This window comes from Camarhynchus parvulus, chromosome 1 (genome assembly GCF_901933205.1).
Source record: "Camarhynchus parvulus chromosome 1, STF_HiC, whole genome shotgun sequence".
Classification (NCBI taxonomy): domain Eukaryota; kingdom Metazoa; phylum Chordata; class Aves; order Passeriformes; family Thraupidae; genus Camarhynchus; species Camarhynchus parvulus.
The window spans coordinates 26,680,124-26,703,742 of NC_044571.1; the positions used below are offsets into that span (position 1 = coordinate 26,680,124).

The following is a 23,619-nucleotide window of genomic DNA, read 5'->3' on the forward strand; positions in this document are numbered from 1 at the left end:
TTGTTCCCATCCATACAATCTCCTGCCCTGTGCCTCTGCTGGGAGGGAAGCTCAGGAAGAGAGAGGGCTCTCAGTGCCACTGAAAGGTGTGAAGTATTGTGTGTTTTTCACATAAGTCTGAAGACTCATCAGTATTAAATCAGAGTCCATCTGAGGAGGGCAGTTCTCCAGCTCAGCTCCACGGACAGTGGCACTGCTGACACTAAGTTGTGCCTCCCCCATGCAGCTCCTGTATGCTGGCAAACAAAACCTCATGCCAAATAAAGAGCTGCAAACACTTTGTTACAGAAGCTTGGCTCTGCCCCTGGGCAGGATTGCACTCCAGGTCAGCTCAGCTACCAAGGTGTGTGCACCACATCTCCACAGGAAAGCAGCAGGGAGACACCAGTTACAGTGGTCCCAACACAAAATTCCCCAGAGGGTGACTGTCTTTCTCTTACAAACACCAGATGTGTCTCTGTCACTGGGACTCTAAAATCTTGCATCTTATCAGGTCCAATACGGTGTACATGAGGATCTTTTTGCATATACCTCTAACTTTTCTCAGGACCACTGAAGGAGCTTTTGGCAAACAGAGCTAATTTCTGGCGCACAAAGTGGACAATTATTACTCTGTTGTAATAGTTGTACCCCACAGAGAAGCTTTCTTGGCCCAGGGGCTGATTTGATGAAGGAGAGGTGGTGCCAGTCCCAGAGGAGCTGTGGGCCTGGCCTCAGTCAATGCAGAACCACATCAGGCTCAGCTCTGCAGCCTCTGCTCTCCATCTGATGGAGGCTTTGAATCTTCTTGCAGGAACTGGAATTAGCTCATAAGAGCACTGACTGTGGGGACACTCTCCCATCTTTGGTGTTTGGCTGTAAATCAACTGCTGGGGGCTGCACTGTGAGGCCTCACAGTATTTCTGACCCTTTGCACCAAAAGGAGACAGCAAAACACAAACATGTCTTTGGGTCCAAGAGGTACCACCCGTGGTTCAGAAGAGACCCAGGGGTGGGTGTGATACAGTGTGAAAGCAATCATGGCTTAAATCTGGCTAGCATGGGCAGGCAACAGCCACTGGCCCCATGATGGGTCCCCAGTTCTCTGTTATTTAGCAGCATAGAAATACTGTGTGTCAGGACTGGAAACAAGGTGGTGAAAGGGAATGAGGGGTTGCCATGCCAGACCAATTTTCCAAATCATGAGTCACTTCTAGTGTGCTTTGGTGGTTGATTTTTTTCCAGCTAGTATTGAAAAGAAGACAGTTGGCATCCAATGGGGGAAAGAACAAAAAGCCCAAAAGAATCAGGCTTCCACTGGCAGCTTTTTTAGAGGCCTTGAGCAGTTTCTTTTTGGCTTGTTCCTAACTCTGTCTTTCCCAAGATAGGGCATGGTGTCTGTGGGGGCCAGCTGCAAATCCAGCCAGCTGTGGTGGCTGCACCACTGTGGCCTCCTCTGCAGGGAACTGGGCAACAGAGCTGCCCCTGTGCCAAAGAGCTCCCTGTCTGAGATGGCTACAACACTGCTAGGTAGCAGGAGAAGGACAAACAGAAACTTTATATTCAGCTGAAGTACTCTGTGAAACTTGCAACTTTTAAGTCTGCACTCTGTCTCCACAAAAAAAAATAAAATAAATCCCCATGTGTGCAGCTGGAGACTTGGATGTACTTGGAACATTTGTCCATTGGTAAGATACTCCAGTGGCAAGTCTGTCAGTGACAGGATAAATCAAAAATTTAAAAATAAATACAAAGGTGAAGCAGTTTTCTCTCTGGCCATGAGGTAGCACCATTGAGCTACTCACAGCTAAACCCAAAGCTAATCTACCTCAGTTTTCAGTTTTATGAGCAGTGGTTCTGCAGATACAAGTTGCCTGTCATTTTACACTGACCATCCCAAGAGATTAGGTTGGCCACTGTGCTCATTTAGTAATGAGTCAGGCCATGCCAACCTCTGGTGGCCATTTCCCCCCTCTACGACCTTGTTAACTCCTTGCATGAAAATCAGCATTTTATTGGCCATGCCCACACCATGTCCTTACCACGATGCCCTGGGGCCCCTGGTGAGTGCTGGTGGATGCAGACCCTGCCAGGCTCTCAGCTGACCAGGGACTATCCTCAGCCAGCCCCACCACACAGCTCCCCAGAGCACAGAGAGTGGGACAGGCTCAGACTGCAAACTGCAGAGTAGGAGTTCCAAAAAATATTTACAGGTTTGAGTGGGGAGCTCAATTTGAGCTCCTAGTGGTGTTTTTAATGTTAAGTACATGAAAAGATAGAAAGAAACAGACAAGTCAAATCTAATCTTGGACACCTATACTTGATTAAATTACTCACCTCTTGAAGACATTGAAGAATTGGAGAAGAGTGCATTTTGCTGCCAGACATCGTCTGGAAAACATCAGATCATGGCCTACAGGACATCCACTTTCCCCCCAGGCAGCTCTCTGCATTGTTTTTGCGTACCTTTGCCAAGAAAATTCAGAACAGAGTGAAAAAATCCAGCTTGCAGGGAGGCTTTGCTGCTCCCCTGCAAGCCCATTGCTCTGAAGAACACATTTCCTACAGCAAAAATGATCTCAAGGAAAAGAATAGAAAAAGAAAGATTATCTTATGAAAAGCTATTTCCATCTGCAGCTGCACGGTTGATGGGATCCACTCAGTGGTAAACAAGGAAACACTACCCCTAGCCTTTCAAGGAGGCTGCATGAACATCAGATTAAATTCTTCAGCTCCAAATGACATTTACACCAGGAACAGGGAATTATGCCTTCCAGGGCTTCTAGAGACACAGATTGACATTCCATGACACTTATTTCCCTGTGCAACATTGCCAGGGGCAAATACAAGAATTGCCCAATATTTGCTGATGATGTATCTGATACACAAACTTTTTTTTTGTAGTGATTGATTTGGTTGCAGCAAGAGAAAGTATTGTGCTTTTGAGGAATACAGCAGGATTTCCCATGACAATGGGAAGTTGCTGGCAGATGTACGCTGGTAACTTGGAAGAAAATGTGTTAGCCCCATTGATGGAAGCAGGGCAGAGGGGGAAAATGTTACAAGAGAAACATGGAGTAAGTGGGAGATTTGACCCAGCCTGCCCACTATGCTGCAGCAAACCTTGTGCTTTGTAAGATGGAAAATTATCTGTAGTTCCAGCAAACACCACAGGGCTGCTGATGTGCAGGCAAGTCCTACAGGAAGGAAAAGGATAGTGACCTTGGAATATATTTTGGATGCCTCAGTCTGAGCTGGAGCAGCTGTGCTGCAGACAGCCCTGCACCACGGAGGACTAAGGGCCACCCTCAGGGATCAGCACTGCTCAGACTCTGCAGCCCTCTGGCAGCCTGACTGCAGGGAGGTTTGCTGGGAGGTTTTGGAGGAAGGCAGATTTCTCATTTCTTTCATAATTCTAATAGTCAACAGACATGGTGTCCTCAGACCCCCCTCACTAAGGGCCAGCTGACAGACAGACAGCTCACACTTCAGTTTCTGCTCATCCTCTGAGTATCTTGGGGAAAAGCAGAGCTCTGGGTGAGCTGTTGGAACTGCCACAGTTCCAATAGTGCTGCTGGTATGTCCCGAGCACAGAGAGCAGTGACAGCAAGTGAGCATTACTGAGTGTGACAGGGGCACCTCAATGCCCCAACATGCAACTCTGCTGCATCAGTCTCTACTGAATTTGGGTTAACAGTGGTGGCAGTGGAGTCTGGCTGTTTTTGCACCTTCTACCTCAGAGATTTATAGATGCAAGCTTACATTATCCAGAGGGTTTGTAGGGCCAGAGGCTCCCAGCAAAAACACAGTAGGCAACAGAGAAGATTGGGAACTGCTGTCCTGTGCTTAGCAGGGCTTTGAGGTGCCTCTTTTTTTTTTTCCTTTTTATGGGTTAATATGCCAGCTCTTAGTTTTGGTAGGATTTGAAAGGATCTAAGACTGCACAGGCCTTCCTCTCATCATGGAAATCTGAGCAGCATGCTCAGCTCCTCTGTTTCAAGGGAACTGAACAATGAGCAGCTCCTGTGACTTACCTCACCTAACTCCAGAGTTTATCAGGGGCCCTTGAAGTCATGTCCCCTGGACTTGCTCCAGAAGCTGTTTCTTGGGGTCAGGAGCTGTACAGGCAGTGACAGATAATTTCTGCTTCTCCTCTCCCACAACAGAAACACATCATGCTCAGGAGTGAGTGCTTGGGATCAGCTCAGGGCCCAACCAGGGAAACATCACCAGCAGCCCCCAAGGATTCAGTGAGGTGGAATCTGTTGTAGGCAGTGAAGAGGATACACTGCAATCCCTTTGTGCCTCCAAAAGCCTTCAGTCCAGAGAATGGCTTAGGGGAGAGCACACAGTGGGATGCTGGAGCTATTACTCAGGGTGAAGCATAATCCACCAAGGCCTCACAACTGAATCCAAGTCTTGTTTTGTTTGCTGATAATTCAAAACCCTGAGGTTAAAGCTTTTAAAACCCATTTAACAAGAGGAAGTGTTTGTGACTTGGGCTGATAGAAGTGTTTCATACATTCACTGTACCAAAAACATCTCCCAGAGCAATTTTCAGATCTCTACTGAGTGAGGCAGGGGAGTTCCCCTATTAGTGAGTGCCAGGCTGCCAGACAGCCCAGCTTTGATAGAGCAGACTAAAGTATATCTGCATAATGAGTTTTTGCCTGTGTGTCTCTCACTGCACCAGGCAGAGGTGGTTTACCTAGGTTTATGCTGAGTGTTGAAAGCAAAAGTTTACCTAGAGCATGCAGCACTGCTCTCACTCACCTTCTAAGCCAGCTTGCCCTGGAGGGCAGCAAAGGCAGAAATTTAACCTCCAGCAGGTTTCTCACAGCTGAATTTGCCCTTCATTCACCCTTTTCTTCATTTTCTGTTGCAAACCATAGAGAGCTTCTCAGTGCTGGAAAATGTTTCTGCTAGGTTATAGCCCAGTAGTGCCCTCCCCAGCCTCTGAACAAATGCATAGAACAGCTCTCATCAGTGGGAAGTGGCCTCTTCACCTTTTGCTGAGTGTAAATCTTCCAGCATCATCTCACCTGTGTCTGTTATAAGTGAAACAAAACGGATAGCAGGGAAAAGAATACTGTATCTAACACTGGTTTCTTCTCTCATAGTCTTTTGTATTTGCCCCAGTGTCACGTTGAGAAGAGCAGCCTGAACCAAACCCACCTCATTGGTGCAGGATGAACCTAATTTTGTGCTTTGCCCCCAGCCCTTCCCACCAAAACTATACTTTGTACTACAAAAGCAATGACCATGGTGAAAGAAGAGGGTAAAATTTAGATGACAGAAAATGGGTGTGAGACAGACCAGCAGCAGGAATTTAAATAGCAAATGGGGCAAGAGCAGACACTTACCTAAACAAAGCCACACACTGAAGGAGCATGGCTTCAGCATAGCCCTTTGGAAATGAGCATTAGGGATCACAGCCTCACCCTGCACCAACCACAGCACCACATAATGGATGTAGTTCCTCTGTATAAGGTGTGGACATACAGAAAACCAGACTGAAGCTCTGTTTTTCTGTTTAAATTAGCATCTGCTTCTCAGCTGGTCCATGTCAACCCTCACAGCCAAGAATGAGATACTGCAGCATCTGGAGACAGACATCTCAGCTAACCAAACACAAAACATCCAGTCTGGCAAACGGAGCTGAAAGCAGCCTGTGCCCCCAGCACACAACTCCTGCCAGCCCTGTGTGCCCTGGGGAAAGGCACAGAATGCTGACATTTAGGGCTGTTGCAGAGGAGGAGCTGGCTGAGAAGTGCTCTACTCCCAGCTCCAAGCCTTGGCTCCAATCTCAGGCAAACATTTCTTAAGAAGGGATATCTGCAGGCCACGGGTCACGTGCCTGCCAGGGAAAAACCACAGAGAAAACAAAAAGAGATCAGCTGATCTGTGCAGAGCACTGGGTGAAAGGCACACAGCCAGAATGATTTATGCTTCCTCTTCCAGGATGTACCCTGGAGAGGTGCTCCATGGGCACATGTTACAGCCTCCCCAGTGCCAGCTGGGCATGGCTGGCAAACTCCCTGGGCTCACACAGTCCTGCCAGGTGCTCCATGGGCACATGTTACAGCCAGTGCCAGCTGGACATGGCTGGCAAACTCCCTGGGCTCACACAGCCCTGCCAGGGATGGCTGGTAGCCCGTGGGGAGCAGGATCTGCTCCTTCCAGGAGAGCTGCCAGCAGCCATGCCCATGCCATGGGAGCTCAGGAGGGGCTGTGGAGGTCAGGGTTTGATTAAGGAGTGCCAGGGAAGAGGTCTGAATGCGTGATGCTCAGGAGGGGACATCAAAGAAAGCTGTGGAGAAAATTTCTCCCCTGTCCAGCTGAGGCGCAGATCCCTCCCCAGACCAGGTCTGAGCAGTTCCCAAGACAAGGGTGCCTGTTTAGCACTGCTCCTTCTCTCTCCTGCCTTGGCCAGCCTGGGAGGAAGCCCAGCCTGGGCTCTCTGGGGCCTGGACACCAGGACAGAAGCAGAGGTGGTTTGCCAGCAGCTCCCTACTAAGGACTCCCCACAGCTGATAACCCCACCTGATCCCTGCAAACAAAGCAGTAAGGCACAAAGGATGCTGTCTGTGTCTTAGGGATGCACTTGAGAGTTGTTCTTAGTCAGATTGCTGAGGAGCTCTAAAGGAGCCTCACAAGATTCAGGACTCACAAAACTGATAAAATATAGTATATATATATAGCATTCTTGTTCTGCTAGTGCTTGCAAAAACAATACCATGATACACTCCCTTCCAAATTTAGGAATGCCAGTATCCTTCACATTGGTTTTTTGTGTGTTTTTTTTAAATTGTTTTTTTTTTTCCCAGAACATTAATCCTTTGGGCCATCTCTAATGAGGATGTGATGATAACATGGATGGGATGTACTGTATTAATGCTGTAAGGCCCTCTGGCCTTGGGTTTTCTTTCCAGCCGCCCCAGAAATGACCGCAGGGCCACCTGTAGCTCTCTGATCCACACCACAGGAATCACTTGTGGCACTGGAGACCTAAATACACAGTCATTTTCCAGTGTGAGTTTAACAATAGGGATGCACAGCTCACCCAGTCAGGTGTGTTTCCCTTTGCACTTTGGAAAAGAGGACAGAACAGCAAATCAGGGGACCAGAGACTGTTAAAAATTAGAACAAAATCCCACACATGCAATATGCATGCAATACACATGCAATACAAGTACAAACCAAACCAAAAGCCATGACCAGGAAAATCATTGCTGCTTTGGTGCTCTAGAACTAAGTGGTACCACATGAGAATTGCCACTCTGCTTGCACTGAAGCAGGAGGGGTTTACCTTTCTCACCTGGCTGCCCTCTGTCAAGCAGGAATATTGTTTTATCTGGCACCCAGTGCACAACTGAAAGCACTGTGGACTTGCCACACAAGGCTTGAATCAAGCTGCTCAGATTTTGCCAGCCCAAGTTTGTTTGGAGGCCACACGGGGTCCGGGCAGCTTCCAGGGCTGTTGGAGCAGCCCCAGCTTTGTACCTGGCCGGGTGTGATCCTGTCCCACCACAGGAGCCAAAGATAAACCAACTCCGTTTGAGCCCTCAGAGCATGTTCAGCAGGAACCCACGATGGGCTCACATCCCACCTGGGCCCGTGTGTGGCCCCAGCTGGGCCAGGCACGCCCAGAGCCAGCGCTGGTGTCCAGGACAGCAGCCCCGGGCTCCTGCTCGGGGTCAGCCTGTGCTGAGCAGCACACCCTGAGCAGGACCCGGGCGGCGGGACGGACCCTGCCGGAGATCCTGCACCCCCATCTAGTGGCCTCAGCGGTCCCTGTGGCACCAAAGGCAGGAGGGAAAACCCTGTGAGGACATCCAGGGCCTGCAAGAAATCACCAGCTGCACAACGGGGGTGAGTAAAGAGTGACAAGGTGCATCACAGCAGAGGGGATTCCCTTCTGTCACCCTGGCTGTGCTTCATCTCACCAGCTTCAGGTGGCTGTGCTCTAAGAGATCCTGCCAGGTTCTCTGCAGTCTGCAGAATGGAACTGAAAATTTGTCAGGTTTGATTAATTTCATCCTAAAGGAGACATACTAAAAAGTGTTGTGGATCAGTTTAGAGAGGCCTCTCTCTTTCCCCTGACTATTGGAGGATGAGTAACTAATTGAAATGTCGTGGTGGACATCTGTAACTGAGAGCGGCAGATCCTGTTTTCTTTATCTTATGATGTCTTATTGAATCAATTTAAATACAAATCTTGCTTCTCACAGATATCATAAGAGGTTTGAGATTGCCTGTTTAAGCAACACTAACAGTGCTGTCAGAGTTGTGTATGAACATATTCAGCAGGACATCATTCCCCATCCCCTGCAAAAGAAAACTCACTTCTGGTTTATGCCATTTCAAAGCCCCTAATGTCTGGTTTTGAACACTCAGCCCCTGCCACACACAAATACTCACATCAGTGAAATTTTACAGGCAAGGATGCTGGCATAGTTGCCTGTGGCATGGAAATACTTCTCTTTGCATCCCATTACCTACAAGCAGCACTGAGATTCTTTCAAAGGAAGAATAAAACTTCCCAGAGAGCTCACCAGCTTTGCTCTTCCTCCACTGCAGCACTGCATCCCTGCCCAAGTGACCTCCTTGACTGGGTGAAGACAGCAGTGCTGTCTCAGAGACAAAGGCACTCTCAGGAGCAGCCAAAAGCCCTGATCTGGGGGGCAGGTGGGATGAAGGGTCCCCTAGAGGTCCCTTCCATACTGAGTCTCTGGTGATTAGTGATGACACCCAGGACTAGGGCAATGGTGAACACAAGATCTGAAACACCAGAGGGGGCAACAGGTTGGGCCTGCACCTGGGACAAGAGGAAGGTGCTGGTAAGCAGGGTCTGTCTCCATCTATTCTGTCCAGGCATCAGGTGAGGAGAAGAAATTAGGATAGTTTTGGAAAGGCAGGGCCAAGAAAGGCAGGACGGCAAAAGAAGTTGTGGCAACCTTGCCTGCAGAGCCGGGGGAGACTCCCAGCAGCCCTGCCCTGCAGCACCCATATGCAGGGAGCCAGGGAAGTGCCCCCCTCTCCTCCCTGCTGGCCCCAGGCAGTTGCAGAGGGTCCCTGCACATGTGGCTGCATGGTGGTTCATAGGGCTTTCAGCTCTGAAGGAGCACAACAGAAAAGAACAGCTCTCCTTCACAGCAGGAATTGCTTAGGCAGGAGAAACATGCAGAGAAATTAATTACTGGACAGCTCAATTAAGAGAGCATCATTCAGCTTTGGGAGCCCAGTGGGCAAACCCAGTTCTGATTTTTCTACTTTAGGCTGCCCACGGCCTCCTGACTCTTGCTTTACATTGACTGTGTCAGGTCCCACCCTAAGAGCTGAGCAGGCCTTTAAACACCAGAGCACTTGGCCCTTTCCAGCCCAGGAAAATGGGTCCTGTCTCTCCATGAGGATTTTCATACCTTTCTCCTCTTAATGAGACTTGTACTGTCTGCCCAGGCCTGCCAGTATCTTCATCCCCTCTCCTGTAGTCACAACTTCTAAATAAAGTAAAAGCATCAGCCATCTCTGACACCAAAATAGCTTGGGCACCAGCTACTCTTTGGTGAGATTCAATGCTGTCTTCTTAGAGAGCTCCACAAACTGCTCCCTATGAGGGCTTTTTGCTCACTGTTCCCTCTTCCTGCATCTTTGACAGAAATTATACCAAGGAATGATGATACTCAAACAAAGGAGATTGAGGCCCAGGTCTGTGGTGGGAAAATGAGTCTGGAGCTAGTGGGCAGGTGGGGAGAGTGCCAGAGCAGCCATCACACATCCTCTCTGGTGGTGAGGCTCTCTGACTTGTCCTCATCTTGTCAGCTGTGCTGGTGCAGGTGTTTATGAGACTGCTGTAACCTGGTTAGGTAGACAGTCCAGGTTTTTCCAAAATCTCCTCCTAACAACTCCCAATTATTTTACTGATTCAGTTTCATCAGTGCTATTAATGTGATGCAGGAGCACAGCCAGGGAAGGCAGCAGAATCTCTAAGGGGGCCCTACCACAAGAGGAGACATAGCACAGAGCTGTTCTCACAACACTGGGTGCAGCAGGAGGCAAAGCATTTGCATCTCCAGACACCACAGATGAGTCTGTCTATTTTTAAAGTTGCTTTTCTCAGCTGTGATCCTCTCTAGTCATAGGCTCTCATGGCTGCCAAAAAGATAGCTTCTATAGAGAATGAGAAGTAGGAATTCTAGCTGAGCTGAAATGCAGAAAGACTTGCCAAAGAAAGCAAAACACAAGGAGATTCAGGGTAGCCCTCCCCTTTTTTTGTGTGCCATTTGTATTTTTATCAAGTATGTATTTCTTCACCTTCAATTCATAAAACTCACTTCTTGTATTCCCATCATTAGATTTCTCTACACAAACGTGATGACTACAGTTTTAGTTTCCACCCCCAGAGAAATATATGGCTACATTTATGCAAAGTATCTTTCTTAGTCAATTAAATTTACAAATTCTTACCTTTGGTACATGATGGCAATCCTGTGCACTGCTGTCATCTCTACCAAAACTTACTCCTTTGCTGTAAGAGTCCATATCTAGGTAGTATTTTTGTTATGGCCTCAAGCAAACAACAAAAAGTGTACTTCCTTTTGACAGTTTTAGACAGAACAGTGCAACTGTGACAGAGGTTAAGGATGATGAATGCATTTAGTAAAGTAAGTCAGACACCACCCAGACCCCACACTTGTAGAGAGAATTTGCTCTCAGCACTAAGCAGACCAATGTCATCCAGGGCATGCTTTTGGTTAAGATTCAGCAGAGCAACGTTTTCAAATTTCTGTTTTCACCATTTCAGCCTTCCTTAGATCTAGCCCAGGCTGCTGGTGAGCCTTTTTTTAAATCAAGACTTCCACATCATTTTTGCAGGCAAACCTACTAACACCAGGCAACTTTGTGGTTCAAAGTCACAGCTTTGCACAAAACCAGTAAATCCAATAATGTTAAATTTTCAGGTACATCAGAGTGGCTCAAATGGAGTAGCAGAAGAAAAATAAGGATTGAAATTAAAGGCATGTGTAATTTCTTCACAGGTGAGGAGGGCTGGTTTCTAGCCTCAAGATTAATCTCTTAGGATCCTGTTTTATTTTAGGAACCCAGAACAATTGATTCATGATGACTCTGCAATGTTTTCTTTCACAGATCATATCCAGAATTTTATCCATAGAGGAATACAGTGCTTTTGTCTTAAAATTTCCTCTGTTCCTCAGTACCCACTTGAGCTTTGGAATAACTTATTTACCATTTAATGACAGTAGCCCAAGAGCCAGAAGGAAATGCTGCCTTCAGTCAGCCCTGCTAGCCCAGCTGCAATGCACCCACAGAAGGTGGCTCATGGGAAGATGCTGTTCTTTGTCTCCAAGCACCACCCACAGTCAGTCCTTACACCATATTCCTGCTGCAGCACCCATTTCCTGCACCTAATAATGGGGGCTGCCAGGGTTCACACATCCTCTCGCTATCCAGGTGAGCTTCTCACACAGACCTTTGAGAAGGTGCAACTGCACAGAGTGTGGCAGAAAGAGGATGGGAATCACACTGAAGTTCAGGTGTCTCAGACAGCTGTGTCACACAGCCAGCTGCCTTACCACATCTGGGTCCTGTCACCCCATCAGCCCTGCCCGAGCACACTGCTGCAGCAAGGGAGAAAACAGGCACAGGGAACTTCTTTGGCTCTTTGGCTGTAGGAGTCGAGGAGAGAAGAGCCCAGCTTCTAACTATTTTTTCTATCAAAAATAATTTTGTTGTCTTTCAGCCTCGGACAGAGCAGAGAAGAAAACTGACCTGATGTGCTTACTTATGCCTATGCTTTTTTTTTTCTTATTTTCTTCATTCCAGACACAAGGGATGCTGTCCCAAGTTTCCCAATCAAGCTATTTCTCTTGTGGGTAGGATTTCTGAGTATTTCTGAAGATAACATCAGAAACATATGCTGCAGACAGACAGGAGTTAGAGGCTAAGCAAGTACTGGAAGCCCAATTTTAACACAACCCCCTCACCCAACACACAATGTTATGCTGTAAGAAAAGCAGATTTCAAAGTTTTCCTATTGACTTAAGCTAAGATATGTTAGCAGGAGAAGAAAATTATTGTATATACCAGATGAGACTGAGTGAAAAAGAGAAAGAGCTAGAAATGGTTTTACAGTAATTTTGTATTTAACTCTTCTCATTTCTTACAAATCTTGTGTCACTTTCCTACCTAACTTTATGTAAAATTTCGTTTTCAAAACAAGGTTTACAGTTCCTCAGCAAAACCCCACACACAATTGTAGTTAAGTTCACCAGGACACTGGTGATGTGTCTTCCACCATCAGTTTGGTTTTTGTTCCTGAATGTGGTTTATCTGCTAAACCACTGCTGTCACTCAGCCTGAGCAAGCCTGCAGCAGCTGGGCCCCAGCAGCTTCTCGGAAGCACACGCCTGGGTTCTGCTGAGAGCCACCCACCCAGCAGTGAGAGTCACCCTCAACATGAGCTCAGTGACACACCCTGAGCACCAGCCAGCAGCTTTCCTTCCTGGGGGACATTGCCCAGCCTCCCTGGAACACCCCCCAGGAGAACCAGTGTGTGCAGCTTGTCCCACACCTCAGAGCCAGAGTTCTGTGCACATGATTGTCCTGGGAGGACAGGTAAGCTCCAGGAGTATGAACAGCACAGACCTCAGCAAGTCCAAGGCTTTGCCACAGGACAATGGTGGTTTCACAGCTCTATAAGCAAATCCATAGGCATGCAGGGTGCTGTGGGCTCAGCTCATTCCTCCTGTGTCCTGGTTCAGCGCAAATTTGGGAGAGAACCCCCAGAGGGGCTCCTCTAGGAAAGCAGATTCAATCGGCCCCTCCCCGCAACCGGTCTGGGAGAAAATATCTCCTTGGAGAAAAGTGGAAAAAACCTGTTTATTAAACAATAAAACCTCAACAACATTAATCAATAAAACCCCTTGCTGCTCCAAAAGAGATGACAAACTGAGAAAATCCCCTCCCCGGGTTGCAGTTCATTCAGGTCACTCAGTCTCTGATCTGTCCCTCCGGTGCTGGAAGTGCCGCAGCCCAGGCCTGGCCTGGTGGGCCACAGGTGGAGCTGCTGGTGCTCTGCTGGTGTTCAGTCCAGAGCAGGTTTGAACAGGTCAAAGAAAAGGGAAAAAGGAAAAAAACCCACAGTCCAGGGAACTTCTTTGCCTCAGCTAGCTAAACTAACTAAAAGCAAAGGAGAGCTCTGCCCGCTGTCTATCCATCCGCAGAGAACACAGTCCAGGAGCAGGAATGTGGAGGGGTGAGTGCAGTGTCTGAAAACAAACTGCAGCTTCTTCTCTGCCCCCTTCAATCTCTGCAACAACTCTTAAAGGTGCAAAAGTTATTATTCAGCATAAACAGAACAAGATGTTTGGGGATAAAAGCATCATACAGTCAACCTAGGACACCGTGTCCTTTCAACATGGCCTCAGCTCAGTTACTGTGCAGTAACACAAGGAACCAGTTCAAGATGCTGACCTATCTGAGCAAGCTTTCTTTGCTGAGGTAGCTCATAGCTGGCGCAGATGCCCAGTCTGGTTCACTGCAGAGTCCCACCGGTGCAATGCTGACAAGAAAAGGGGTGGGTGAGGATGGGATGAGGAGCAAGGATGGGACTTGGCAGGTTTCACTCACAAGGATCTCCATCCATGGCCCCCACTCTCAGCAGATGCTGTGCCAAGAGGCATGCTGGGGGCCACTGTGAATTTAAAAAGACTCCAAACATGGACACAGTTCTCAGAAATAAACCATTTCTTTTAATTGGCAAGAAGAACACACATTACAGGTCATTAGTATTTTATAAACAATATTAAGTTACAAATACATGTTAAAAATTGCAGTTCATGGCAGCTAAAAGCTTGGAGTCCTAAATGCATCTTTGCAATGCTTCATTACTTCCCTTTTCCCAGTCTGCTGGGTGAAGATGAATAAAAGATCATCTATCATCTACTAGAAGGTAGTCTACTATATATTCAAACAAAACCAAAACTTAATTCCTAAGAACATCACTAACAGAGGCATTCAAAGTACTTTAGCCATCTTAAATCATATCAGATGCAATGAGGACACAGTTAAGAATTATTCTTAAACACACGAAGCAAAGACAGACATCTTCACATTAAACTGATCAATGCTTTCTGATCCAACTCAGCTTAAAACCTGTACTAGCTTCTACCCCACAGAGGCCTAAAGTCCATCATGCAGGCTTCCAAGCCATCAAAGCTAGATGTTTGTGTATCAGACCCTTACACAGAGAAAAATTATTGTGTACAGCTAAACAGCATACATAAATATGCATTGAATATTTAGAAGATCTTTATTCCTCTCCTTTTGTTGGTATTAGTGAGATACACAGCTCATTCCATTTTTACTATACTCATAATATTACCAAGTTATCATTATGCATGTTAATATACTAAATATCATTTAACAAGTCTCTTTTAAAAAGTATTTAAAAACATTTTTGGAAAAGTAGAAATCTATTTTCCAGAAAAGCAAGTGGTACTAGGATAGCATGGACTCCAGTGCATAAATATCCTTTCAGAGAAAACCCATCCTGACGGCTTTTGTGCCTGGGAATCAGCATGTCTCAGCTGCCAGATCCATATTTTATTTGTCCTTCTCACTGTGCTGATAAAAGGTCATCAAAATCAGCTTACCTTGCCTTTCAGTTGGCAGACTTTCAAAGATTACCATTCACTGGACTGTGTAAGAGACACGTAGCTCTGACATGAGTTCATCTTTTTCTTACTCATATTTATGAGAGTCAGTTTTATTACACTGCTGAGATTGCATCTTCAAATCCAAAGTCTGCTGAATGTGCCTGGAGAAATGACTTTGTATCTCAAAAATATCAAGAGTACCATTCAGATTTGAATTTCTATTAAAAACTGTGCACAGTTAGCAAAAATTACACTGCTGTAAAAACAAAAGGCCTGCTCCTTGGCCTGCTCAGAATACACGCTACAATGTAGAGGATTACACCAGAGGGATTTTTCTCTGCTTCTTTTCTAAATGCAGGCATCACAAGTAAAGTGTTACTAAGCTTTTCCTAAGAGAGCAAGCAGGGGGTGTGGCATAATATACATTAATCAGGAACAAAAAACAGTAACAAACAACCTTTCTAGAAAATGCTGCATATTAGCAGCATGCTTGGTTTCCAAAACACAAGGAATTGCATGGGAATTGTCAAGATGAAGTCCACACACCTTGATCATTGAACTGATCACTAGATTCCAAGAAACCAAAGCAAATTTAAAAATACACACGACAACTGCCTAGAAGGCAGGGTTTTATCATCTGTCAATAACCAGATGAATAAAGTGCATAGCAACTATTATAACAGTTTCTTGAAAAGAGAATACATTTACCAAGTCTCAAAGTTTGTAAGCTTGACACTTATCCATACATTTTGCTACATGTGTGGCTTCCCTTTTGTTTTGCTATTTAGCATCACTAATCAACCCTTCAGCACTGTCCTGCGACTTCCTTTGCACTTCATATGGAATGTGCTGAGATCTCTGACTGTTGCCTGATGTATGTCTGGAAGCTCTTGTCACCAATGGGATGTTCTCTAAAAGAAAAGAAAAGAACAGTGTTACACATAGAGCCATCTGTCAGGACATGAAAATGTCAGAACAGAAGGTGGAACACACAAGAACTTCTTCCCTAAATTTGATTTTCAGAGTTGGAATAGTAATGTTAATACTGCATTTTACTTGAGCTAGAACTGACTGACTTGATCCTCTCTTTTGTCAGCCACATGCAGAATGCTTTATGTGTACACAAAATACAGTCACGTGGCTGCGTCAATTACTCTTTCCGTTTTTAAACCAACACTCCAAGATAAGCTGGTAAACACATCTATCTTCTGCTACTAACTACTGCTCACCTCACCAGCATGGGCTCAAAATTTAGTATAACAGTATAACAAACCCATATTTAAATTTTATTAATGAAAATGCATTAAAAACAAGCATTAAAAAAATCACTTCAGTGCTTTGAAATATTGTGATATAAATACTAAATCACAGTGCTACTCTGTATGTATTTGCAGGACCTTTTTTGGACAAAATACAGTGAAACCCAGAGCATAAGCAAGGGAAATACCATCTTCCAGGACTGTTCCCCTGTTTGTACAACCCATTGCACTTACTGGCTTCCATATTTTGTCTTCTTAAATTTATCCCTCTTATACTGAGCGTGTTCCTGCTCTAAATTTCCAACACCTTCAATAATCAGCTTTAGTGTTTTATACGTCTCCTTAGGGTCATCAATGATGAATGTAGAATACTCTTCCTCTTCAGGTCCATCATACACAGATTTGCTCCCACAGGCCTCTGGAGAAAAAAATGAAGTACAGGAATAGATATGAGGCAAGAGGGAAAAAAGCAAGACAAGCAGACTAAAAATATTCAGTCTGGGCTTCATACAGTTTCTTGGTTTGTGTCTGGCCACCAAAGAACTGCGGCTGACATCAACACTGGAAGTTTTGCTGGGCTGTTGGGAGGCACAGAAGGTGTCCCATACTCATTCCCCTCCTCCTCATCTTGTACAGAAAGCGCAGCAAGCCTGGCAGCTGCTGCTGGCTCAGTGGGAAGCTGTCCTTCGCTGCACAGACAATGCTTTAATCTCAATTGCCACTATCTGCATCCCATGCACACATTTGGAAACTCACACAGACCTGTCTCTGCCACTGTGCTGCAGGGTTGGCCTGCACAAAGTCAAGTATTCACTTGTGGGGACAGGTTCCACCCCCAGGCAGCAAGTACAGGCTGAATTTGAAAACATTACAGGCTGAAGTAGTCGTGTTTTACAACATTACCCCTAAAAGATTCATACAATAAGCATAAGCAGAATTTGCCATAACTATTGCCTGGCTGCCTGCCTTATGACATATCCAAAGGGGCAAGTTATCCTTCTATACCTTCTGATCTTACCAGGGAGCCTTCCTAAGAGATCTGGACATTGACTATACATGAACATCCACAACACAGTTCCCATGTGATCTACTCCTGCACTGTAGTGGGGACAGAAGGGGACAGAAGGGGAAAGAGTATTTTACTTTGTCTCTCCTTCTAGCTTTACTGCTGTCCCAGTGTCAGCTTTCAAATTCCCTTCCCCTTGCTGCACTGTCTGTGCCAGACCTGCGTCCTTTTCCCCAGCACTGACATTTGATGCTGGCTCTGGCAGCGAGGATTCGGAACAGGGGAAAGCTGGGCACCAGTTCAGACAGCTCGGAAGTGGTGAGGATCTTGAGTTTGCAATTGCACAGCAGCCAGGAACAGATTAAAGTGCTTTTCAGTCTGTGTGTTTGACACCACTGGCTTATCTCATATTATAAAATAAAGTCCTATTTAAAGATCAGTGCCACAGTGAAGGCTTCCCCGCCACTCGCTGCGCTAAACTGAGATTTCAAGTCTGGCACTGTGTACACCGGATACTTCTCTTGGCATGCCTACTAGTACCAACTTCCTCTGCTGTCTCTTCTTTTATCCTTTCCATCACATCTCTGTTTCCCGCAGCTCCTGAAAGTTTCCCAGCCAAAACTCCACTTTTCAACATTTCATAGGCATCCACAGGTCACCCTCAATGGGTAATTCTGAAAGAGCCTTTCCAAAGAAACCATTTGTATCCAGCCTGTTCTTAGGCTCTGCAGGGAATGTGCATGCACATGACTTCTGGTAACACAAAACCATATTCCACTGAAACCTCAACTTTGCTGGTGCAAGCTCTTGTCAGGATCAGTAAACCTCTGGTTCAGTGCTGGCTCTGATTTGTCAATTCAGAGCCTCCAAGCAACGCCCTGTGCCTATGCTATTTTAGGATGATGTGGTTAAGACCGTATTTCAAACAACTGTTAGTACGCAAAGAACTTTTTACAGACCATGAGACTGCACCAAAAATAATACACACAACTGCCTCAAGACAGCAGAAGGGGAAACAAGTGGAATAAAGGCCACTGTGTTCCAGGATGTGATCTGCAAGGCTGGTTGAGCCAGAACATCCAACTTCTCACAGGCATTTTTGCCTTGGTAAGTGAATTGGAGATGTAATCATCTTTAATCCTCACCTTGCATTTTTTCCAATTTTGGCATATACAGGTTGAAAAGAGAGTAGATGCGCTCAGTTTCTCGATCTCCATCTATATCCAGTTGTATATTTGCTGGCAGGCCTCTGTAAGCATCACGAAGAGAGGTAAAAATTATATGCTAAACAATGTATTATGGCACATGAAGCACTTAACAGGGACAACAAAGTAAAAGTGAGTTCTCATGAAAGCCAACAGACTGTGTGTAACAGAGCTCAAAACCTTCAATTTTTTCCCCAAAAAGAAGAAAAGTTCAAACTTATTTACGCCTCTATTTATCCAGCACCCTTTCACTGACTTGAAAGAGAAGACTGTATCAGTATCCAGCCATTATGGTGAATTAGACAGCTACAGCCAGATGGAGGAGCCAAAGCACTGAACTTCCAGCTACCCAAGTCTTCTATCTTAGTCTAACTACCACTACAGTCTTGTGACTTCTCTCACTTTAGATGAAAATTGCTTCCTACAAACCAGACAGTACATCTTTGTTTAAGAGAGAGCATGAGCAGCCCCCTGAAAAGATCAGTGTAGAATTAAATCTATCAGCAGATGAGTGCTTCAGGAATTTACAAACAAGATATTGAATGGATTTTGGACATGTTTATTAATGACAGATGATCAAAACCAAAGTATTTTTAATCCCACAGTCACCTCCTATCACCATCTCTAACTCTAAAAAGTCAACATTTCAATCCAGACATGCAGCATCAGGAATACCAACAGATGGCCTTTGAACACCTGCACACCTGGTAAATCTCAGTTAGCTGTGCCCCTGCAAGTCACCTTGCCATGGCACATTAAACCCTTACCCTGTGCAGGGTGTGCAGCCAGGGGTGTTGTCTGCAGTAGCTTTACAGCAGAGCCAGTGGCCATTGAGATAGGCTGAGGGATGATAGACCGTCAGGCGCTTCTTGTTGCACTGGCTAACTTTGGTGAGGATATCGATCCAGTCCTTGGCCTCCACACAATTATTTGCTTGGATATACAGGACTCTCCTTTCAGGCTGGATCACCTGGAACATCTGCAAATAAACCACAGAATAAAGCACCAGAATGAGTCAGTGAACCTAGGACTAGAATCAGAGTGAAGATTTATTGCAGGAAAAACACAGCATACTAAAAGAATGGACCAATAAATACATTTCAACACAAAACCAAGCAGCAAATGTGCCCTTAAAAGAACAAGACCTTTCACCTGGTACAAGGAATAAGATACCATTCCTGTAGGAGATGACTTACAAATAGCTAATATCAACTTGCTGCTTGGGTCTCAACAAGATTTGTTGTCAGCCTCAGGGAAGCAATTTTAGTAATGCTGCAACTCCAAGTTTTGGAAGGCTGACAGAGGAACCCATTGGTGGCCTGAAAGGAAACACTCATCAGCAGGAGGCAGAAAAGAGAAAAAGGAGTCTGGATCCAGCCTTAGTGACAGTTTTGCTTTAATACTGCCATTTCTCTAGTCCTTTTAGTACCTGTTTCAGCATGACCATTCCCTTTTGGTAACTTCCATGCTTCTGCACCCAACTATAGCTGCTATTAGAAGATCACAAAAATACTGTTTCTCTTTGATTGACACCAGGTGGTTTAAATAATTACACATTAATTCTGTGTTACAGCCTGACCACCGAAAATCTTAACTAAAGCTCTCCTGCCTGTTCAAAACAGCTTGCAACCTAGAAGGGGATTTACCTTCCTCCTCTTGAAGAAGTAACATTTTGATGCACAACATTATTGTTTGATTACACTGATCATGCACTGAAGATTACTAAGCTCAAGTTAGTGATCCTGGCTGCAAATTTTGGAAGGGTAAATTTCCTTTATTTCCTCTAGCTTCTGCAAATACTTAGTTTTAATGCATTTTCTTCTCTCTTTCAGGTATGCCTAAATTATCTTTCTCCCCTCTACTTCTTCACTTGATTATTCAAATCATTAGATATTACATTGCCATATGGAATACAATTTTATAAACAGCTGGTTTCATTGTTCTGTTTTAAAAAGAAAACGAGAGAGGTGCACACACATACATAAAAAAAAACCACACAACCCCACCCCCCCAAAAAAAACAAAACCAAAAAAAAAACCAAAAAAAAAAAAAAAAAAACCCGAAAAAAACAAACCACCACCACTAAAAACAACAACCATACAAACAAACCAAACAATAAGAACAAACCAGACTCAACAAAATTGAAATTTGCCTTTGTTTGTTACACAGACCTGAAAGACTGGCTTGAATTCTGCACCTAGCTGGTTGAGAGAATGTTGCAGACTGGTACCAACCACAGTCCTTTCTTCCTTTGTGCTGCTTTCAAATGTGCATCATGCCAAATAGCAAAGGGAAAACTCAAAGAATAATTTCCCTGGATTTAGCAGGGAAGCACTATTGGTATCAGACAATTGGTCTGATATTGGTCCCTAATGGCATCAGACAATGATTAGAAAGGCACAATGCACCATGGCAGTGTAGGAGCTGCTTGGTGTGATCAGTCCAACAGTGCCAACTACACACCAGAGTCCTTTCAAAAAAACTCTTCAGGGCATAACTGATAATTTGAGTTTAGGATGGAAGGAAGAAAAAGGAAGACAGGAGCATGCAGTTCAACTCTCTATTAACACAGAGCTGCAAGGAAAAGAATTTTAATGTCCTGCTGGGCTAAATGGACCCTCCTGCATTGCAACAAGGAACAGATTTAAGGAGTAGGGATTTGTGTAAGGGGATACCAACCAAAGTGATCCAACATATGGCAAGAGTTACTGAGGAGCCCACAACTAAGCCAAGAATTTCAAGTGGCTGCAAGACCTTTACACTACGAAAACCACCAGTTGTCTCTCAAACAACACAGAAGACCCAAAGAGTACTTAAAGCCACCCTCACATTCCCCAAACAGTGCTTAAGAACAACGAAGGCTACTGGCCTTACTGCCAGACAGGCAGGTTTAACATGAATGGGAAAGAAACACTTGGTGCAATTCAGAGCACAGATACACTGAATTTATACAAAGTGTGAATTTTTATCACACAAGCACCCACAAGGGAATATCCATTGCAAATACATCTGCTGTGGTGTTCTGAGAATTCTGATCTTGCTGCAGTAATCTATTTATGTATGGCAAAAAAATAGGAATATATTAGCACAAGAAGATAGTGACATCATTTTCTACTGTTAACGCAAAGACTGAGGCTTACTTTCTGAAATGGATGTAGTCACCTTGATTTCCCAAGTAATACTGATTTTAAGCAACCAAAATAGCACAGGGTTTTTGATGTTAACAATAAAGGTATATTTTTCTGATAATGAATCTTCACAATGCAGACATATTTTGGATGCTCAGTCTAGCTCAGTACACTCAGCATAAGTTACAAAATTATAGCTCACTCCTCTCTACAGACAGTTAAAGAGTTTTATCTCAACTGTGTGGCTGCTTTCAGTTCAATCAAGTTAGTTTGCAGAGTGCAGTTCATCACATGTTATAGCTGCCTTCTGATAGCCTAAATTATTTTGCGGTGTTATAGCTGCCTTCTGATAGCCTAAATTATTTTGCAGCTTGGTTGGTTTTTGCCTGTGTAGTAGAGTTATAAACACCAGAGCAAACTACAGTACAACTGAGATGGTGTTCTAGAAGCAGGTGGAACAGAAACTTACTCCACGTTTTGGCAGAGAGAGAGAGAGAGAGAGAGAGAGAGAGAGATGTTACCAAAATAATACCTAAAACTGGGAAACACTGAAGAGCCTAGAATTGTATTTCACTTTTAACAAAGAGCTGTTTGAGGAACCTAATATCTAGGGCAGGATTGAGCACTGCCCTGCATGGTACTCACAAGCAGTGTAGATGGCAGGAAGGACTTAAAGGCAGAAAAAGATAAAAGTCACAACCATTTATATGTGTAAGTTAGTCTGTGGTACATACATGTTTGGAACTGGAAAAAAAACTGAGCTCTTTTTTTGTTTAATTTTAAATACAATTTTTAAAGGACTGGACTCAGCTTTACAGTCAGAGGTGTATGAAAAAGGCTCCCAACATCACCCAAACTGATCAAGTCTGTTCTTACACAATACAGAAGTTGGCAGTAGAGTTCCATGCATGCGAAAAACAGCTGTATTTTATTCCCTAATGTGGCAAGCAAAATGGCAAACCATACCAGCACAGCACAGACGTTGTTTTGGTACATAAACTAACCCAAATTAAATATAAATATACAAATCCATGAACCAATAAAGAAACCTAGTAGCTAATAAAGAAGTAGTGATCCTTCACAATTATAAGCAGCAAGTTCCTCCTCACCAGAGAGGCCTGGCAGAAAGGGCAGGGGCTCGATCATCTTACCTGTGTGTGATCTTACAGAGCTGGCAGCTGACCAGCAGCGCTCAGTACTGAGTGTGCTGCAGATCACGAAACCCAAAGACTGCTGACTGGGCGGTTAAGAATCTGAATGGGCTGTACTTTTGGAAACTCCTGCTACTATATACAGAACAAGCAGCTGTGGTTGTACATCTTTCAACAGAAACCCAATCCAGGTTACAGAAGGGAAAAAGGCGATTAGGCTGCTGGATCTGGAGCAGCCTAACAAATACATTAATGAAGATGACCTACTTACATTTTTCATTTTAAAGGATTCTTCCTCTAGCCTTTCCACTGCCAGAATGTTTTCAATTGGAATGCTACACAGAGGGTGATCACCTGCAGAACAGACACAAAGCTAATGAGCCACTTACTCACAACTCATCTTCACCTTTTGCCCTTTTTCCAAGGGCTAATTCAGTTTCTTTGAAGATCATTTTGACTGCATAAGAAAAGAGGGAAAATCTTTCACTCAGCAGGGATTTGCTAGCATGGTCCTTAGGTATTATCTTAAGTACATTTCTCTTTTCAGCTGCAATACCTTACACTAGCAAACCTCTTAGAAACTGATTACTGCAGCAGGACACGGTACATTTACTGCAAAGGTGACAATGAAATATATCATTCCTGTCAGCTGAACTAAACTAGTGGTGATGCAAGATCTCAAAGCTGAGTGTGAAATAATGACTGGCATGATCTGAACATACTTCCTTATCCTTCTTCCTCCCTATGTACTTACATGATGGAAGGAAGTGATATTTGTTGTGTACTATTGAACAGACAGGAACAATTTGCAAAAAAATAAAATCCTTGCTATTAAGCAACATTGAGTGAACACATTTTTTTAAAGCTCAAAGATTGCAGGTGAATCCCTGTCTACTGTATCCAGTTGTGCCAACACTATACCAAATTTATGAGCACATGCTGAGATGAATCTGAGAATGTTCAATACAAACCCAAATTCCATCTTGAGGTTTGTAAGCTTTGCTTCCTATGACAATCTAGGTAACTGTGAAACCTACAGATGATGTTACTGACTGATATTAGACAAATATTATCAAATACTTTGCTAACTTACAGGGTAGTGTGCTATCCAAGAAGCTTCTCTAACTGTCAATACAGACACTAAAAGAAGAGCAAAAACATACAGACTGACAGACATGCCTGCACTGTATTCTACAGTTTCAGATCTGGATCT

The 23,619-nt window shown here is 44.6% G+C and overlaps 1 protein-coding gene across 3 annotated transcripts in view; it reads right to left on the reverse strand.

The window, feature by feature from the left end:
* Positions 1–13,731: 13,731 nt before the first annotated feature.
* Positions 13,732–23,619, reverse strand: part of RASA3 (RAS p21 protein activator 3) — a 130,188-nt gene continuing 120,300 nt past the window's right edge. For all 3 annotated transcript variants that reach the window (XM_030954049.1, XM_030954040.1, XM_030954058.1), the window contains exons 20-24: positions 22,678–22,760; positions 18,895–19,106; positions 18,068–18,171; positions 16,151–16,334; positions 13,732–15,568 (exon numbers count right to left, since the gene is read on the reverse strand). In XM_030954049.1, coding sequence (XP_030809909.1) covers positions 15,493–15,568; positions 16,151–16,334; positions 18,068–18,171; positions 18,895–19,106; positions 22,678–22,760 — 659 coding nt within the window. In that variant the 3' untranslated portion in view covers positions 13,732–15,492. The remainder of the gene's footprint in view (positions 15,569–16,150; positions 16,335–18,067; positions 18,172–18,894; positions 19,107–22,677; positions 22,761–23,619) is intronic.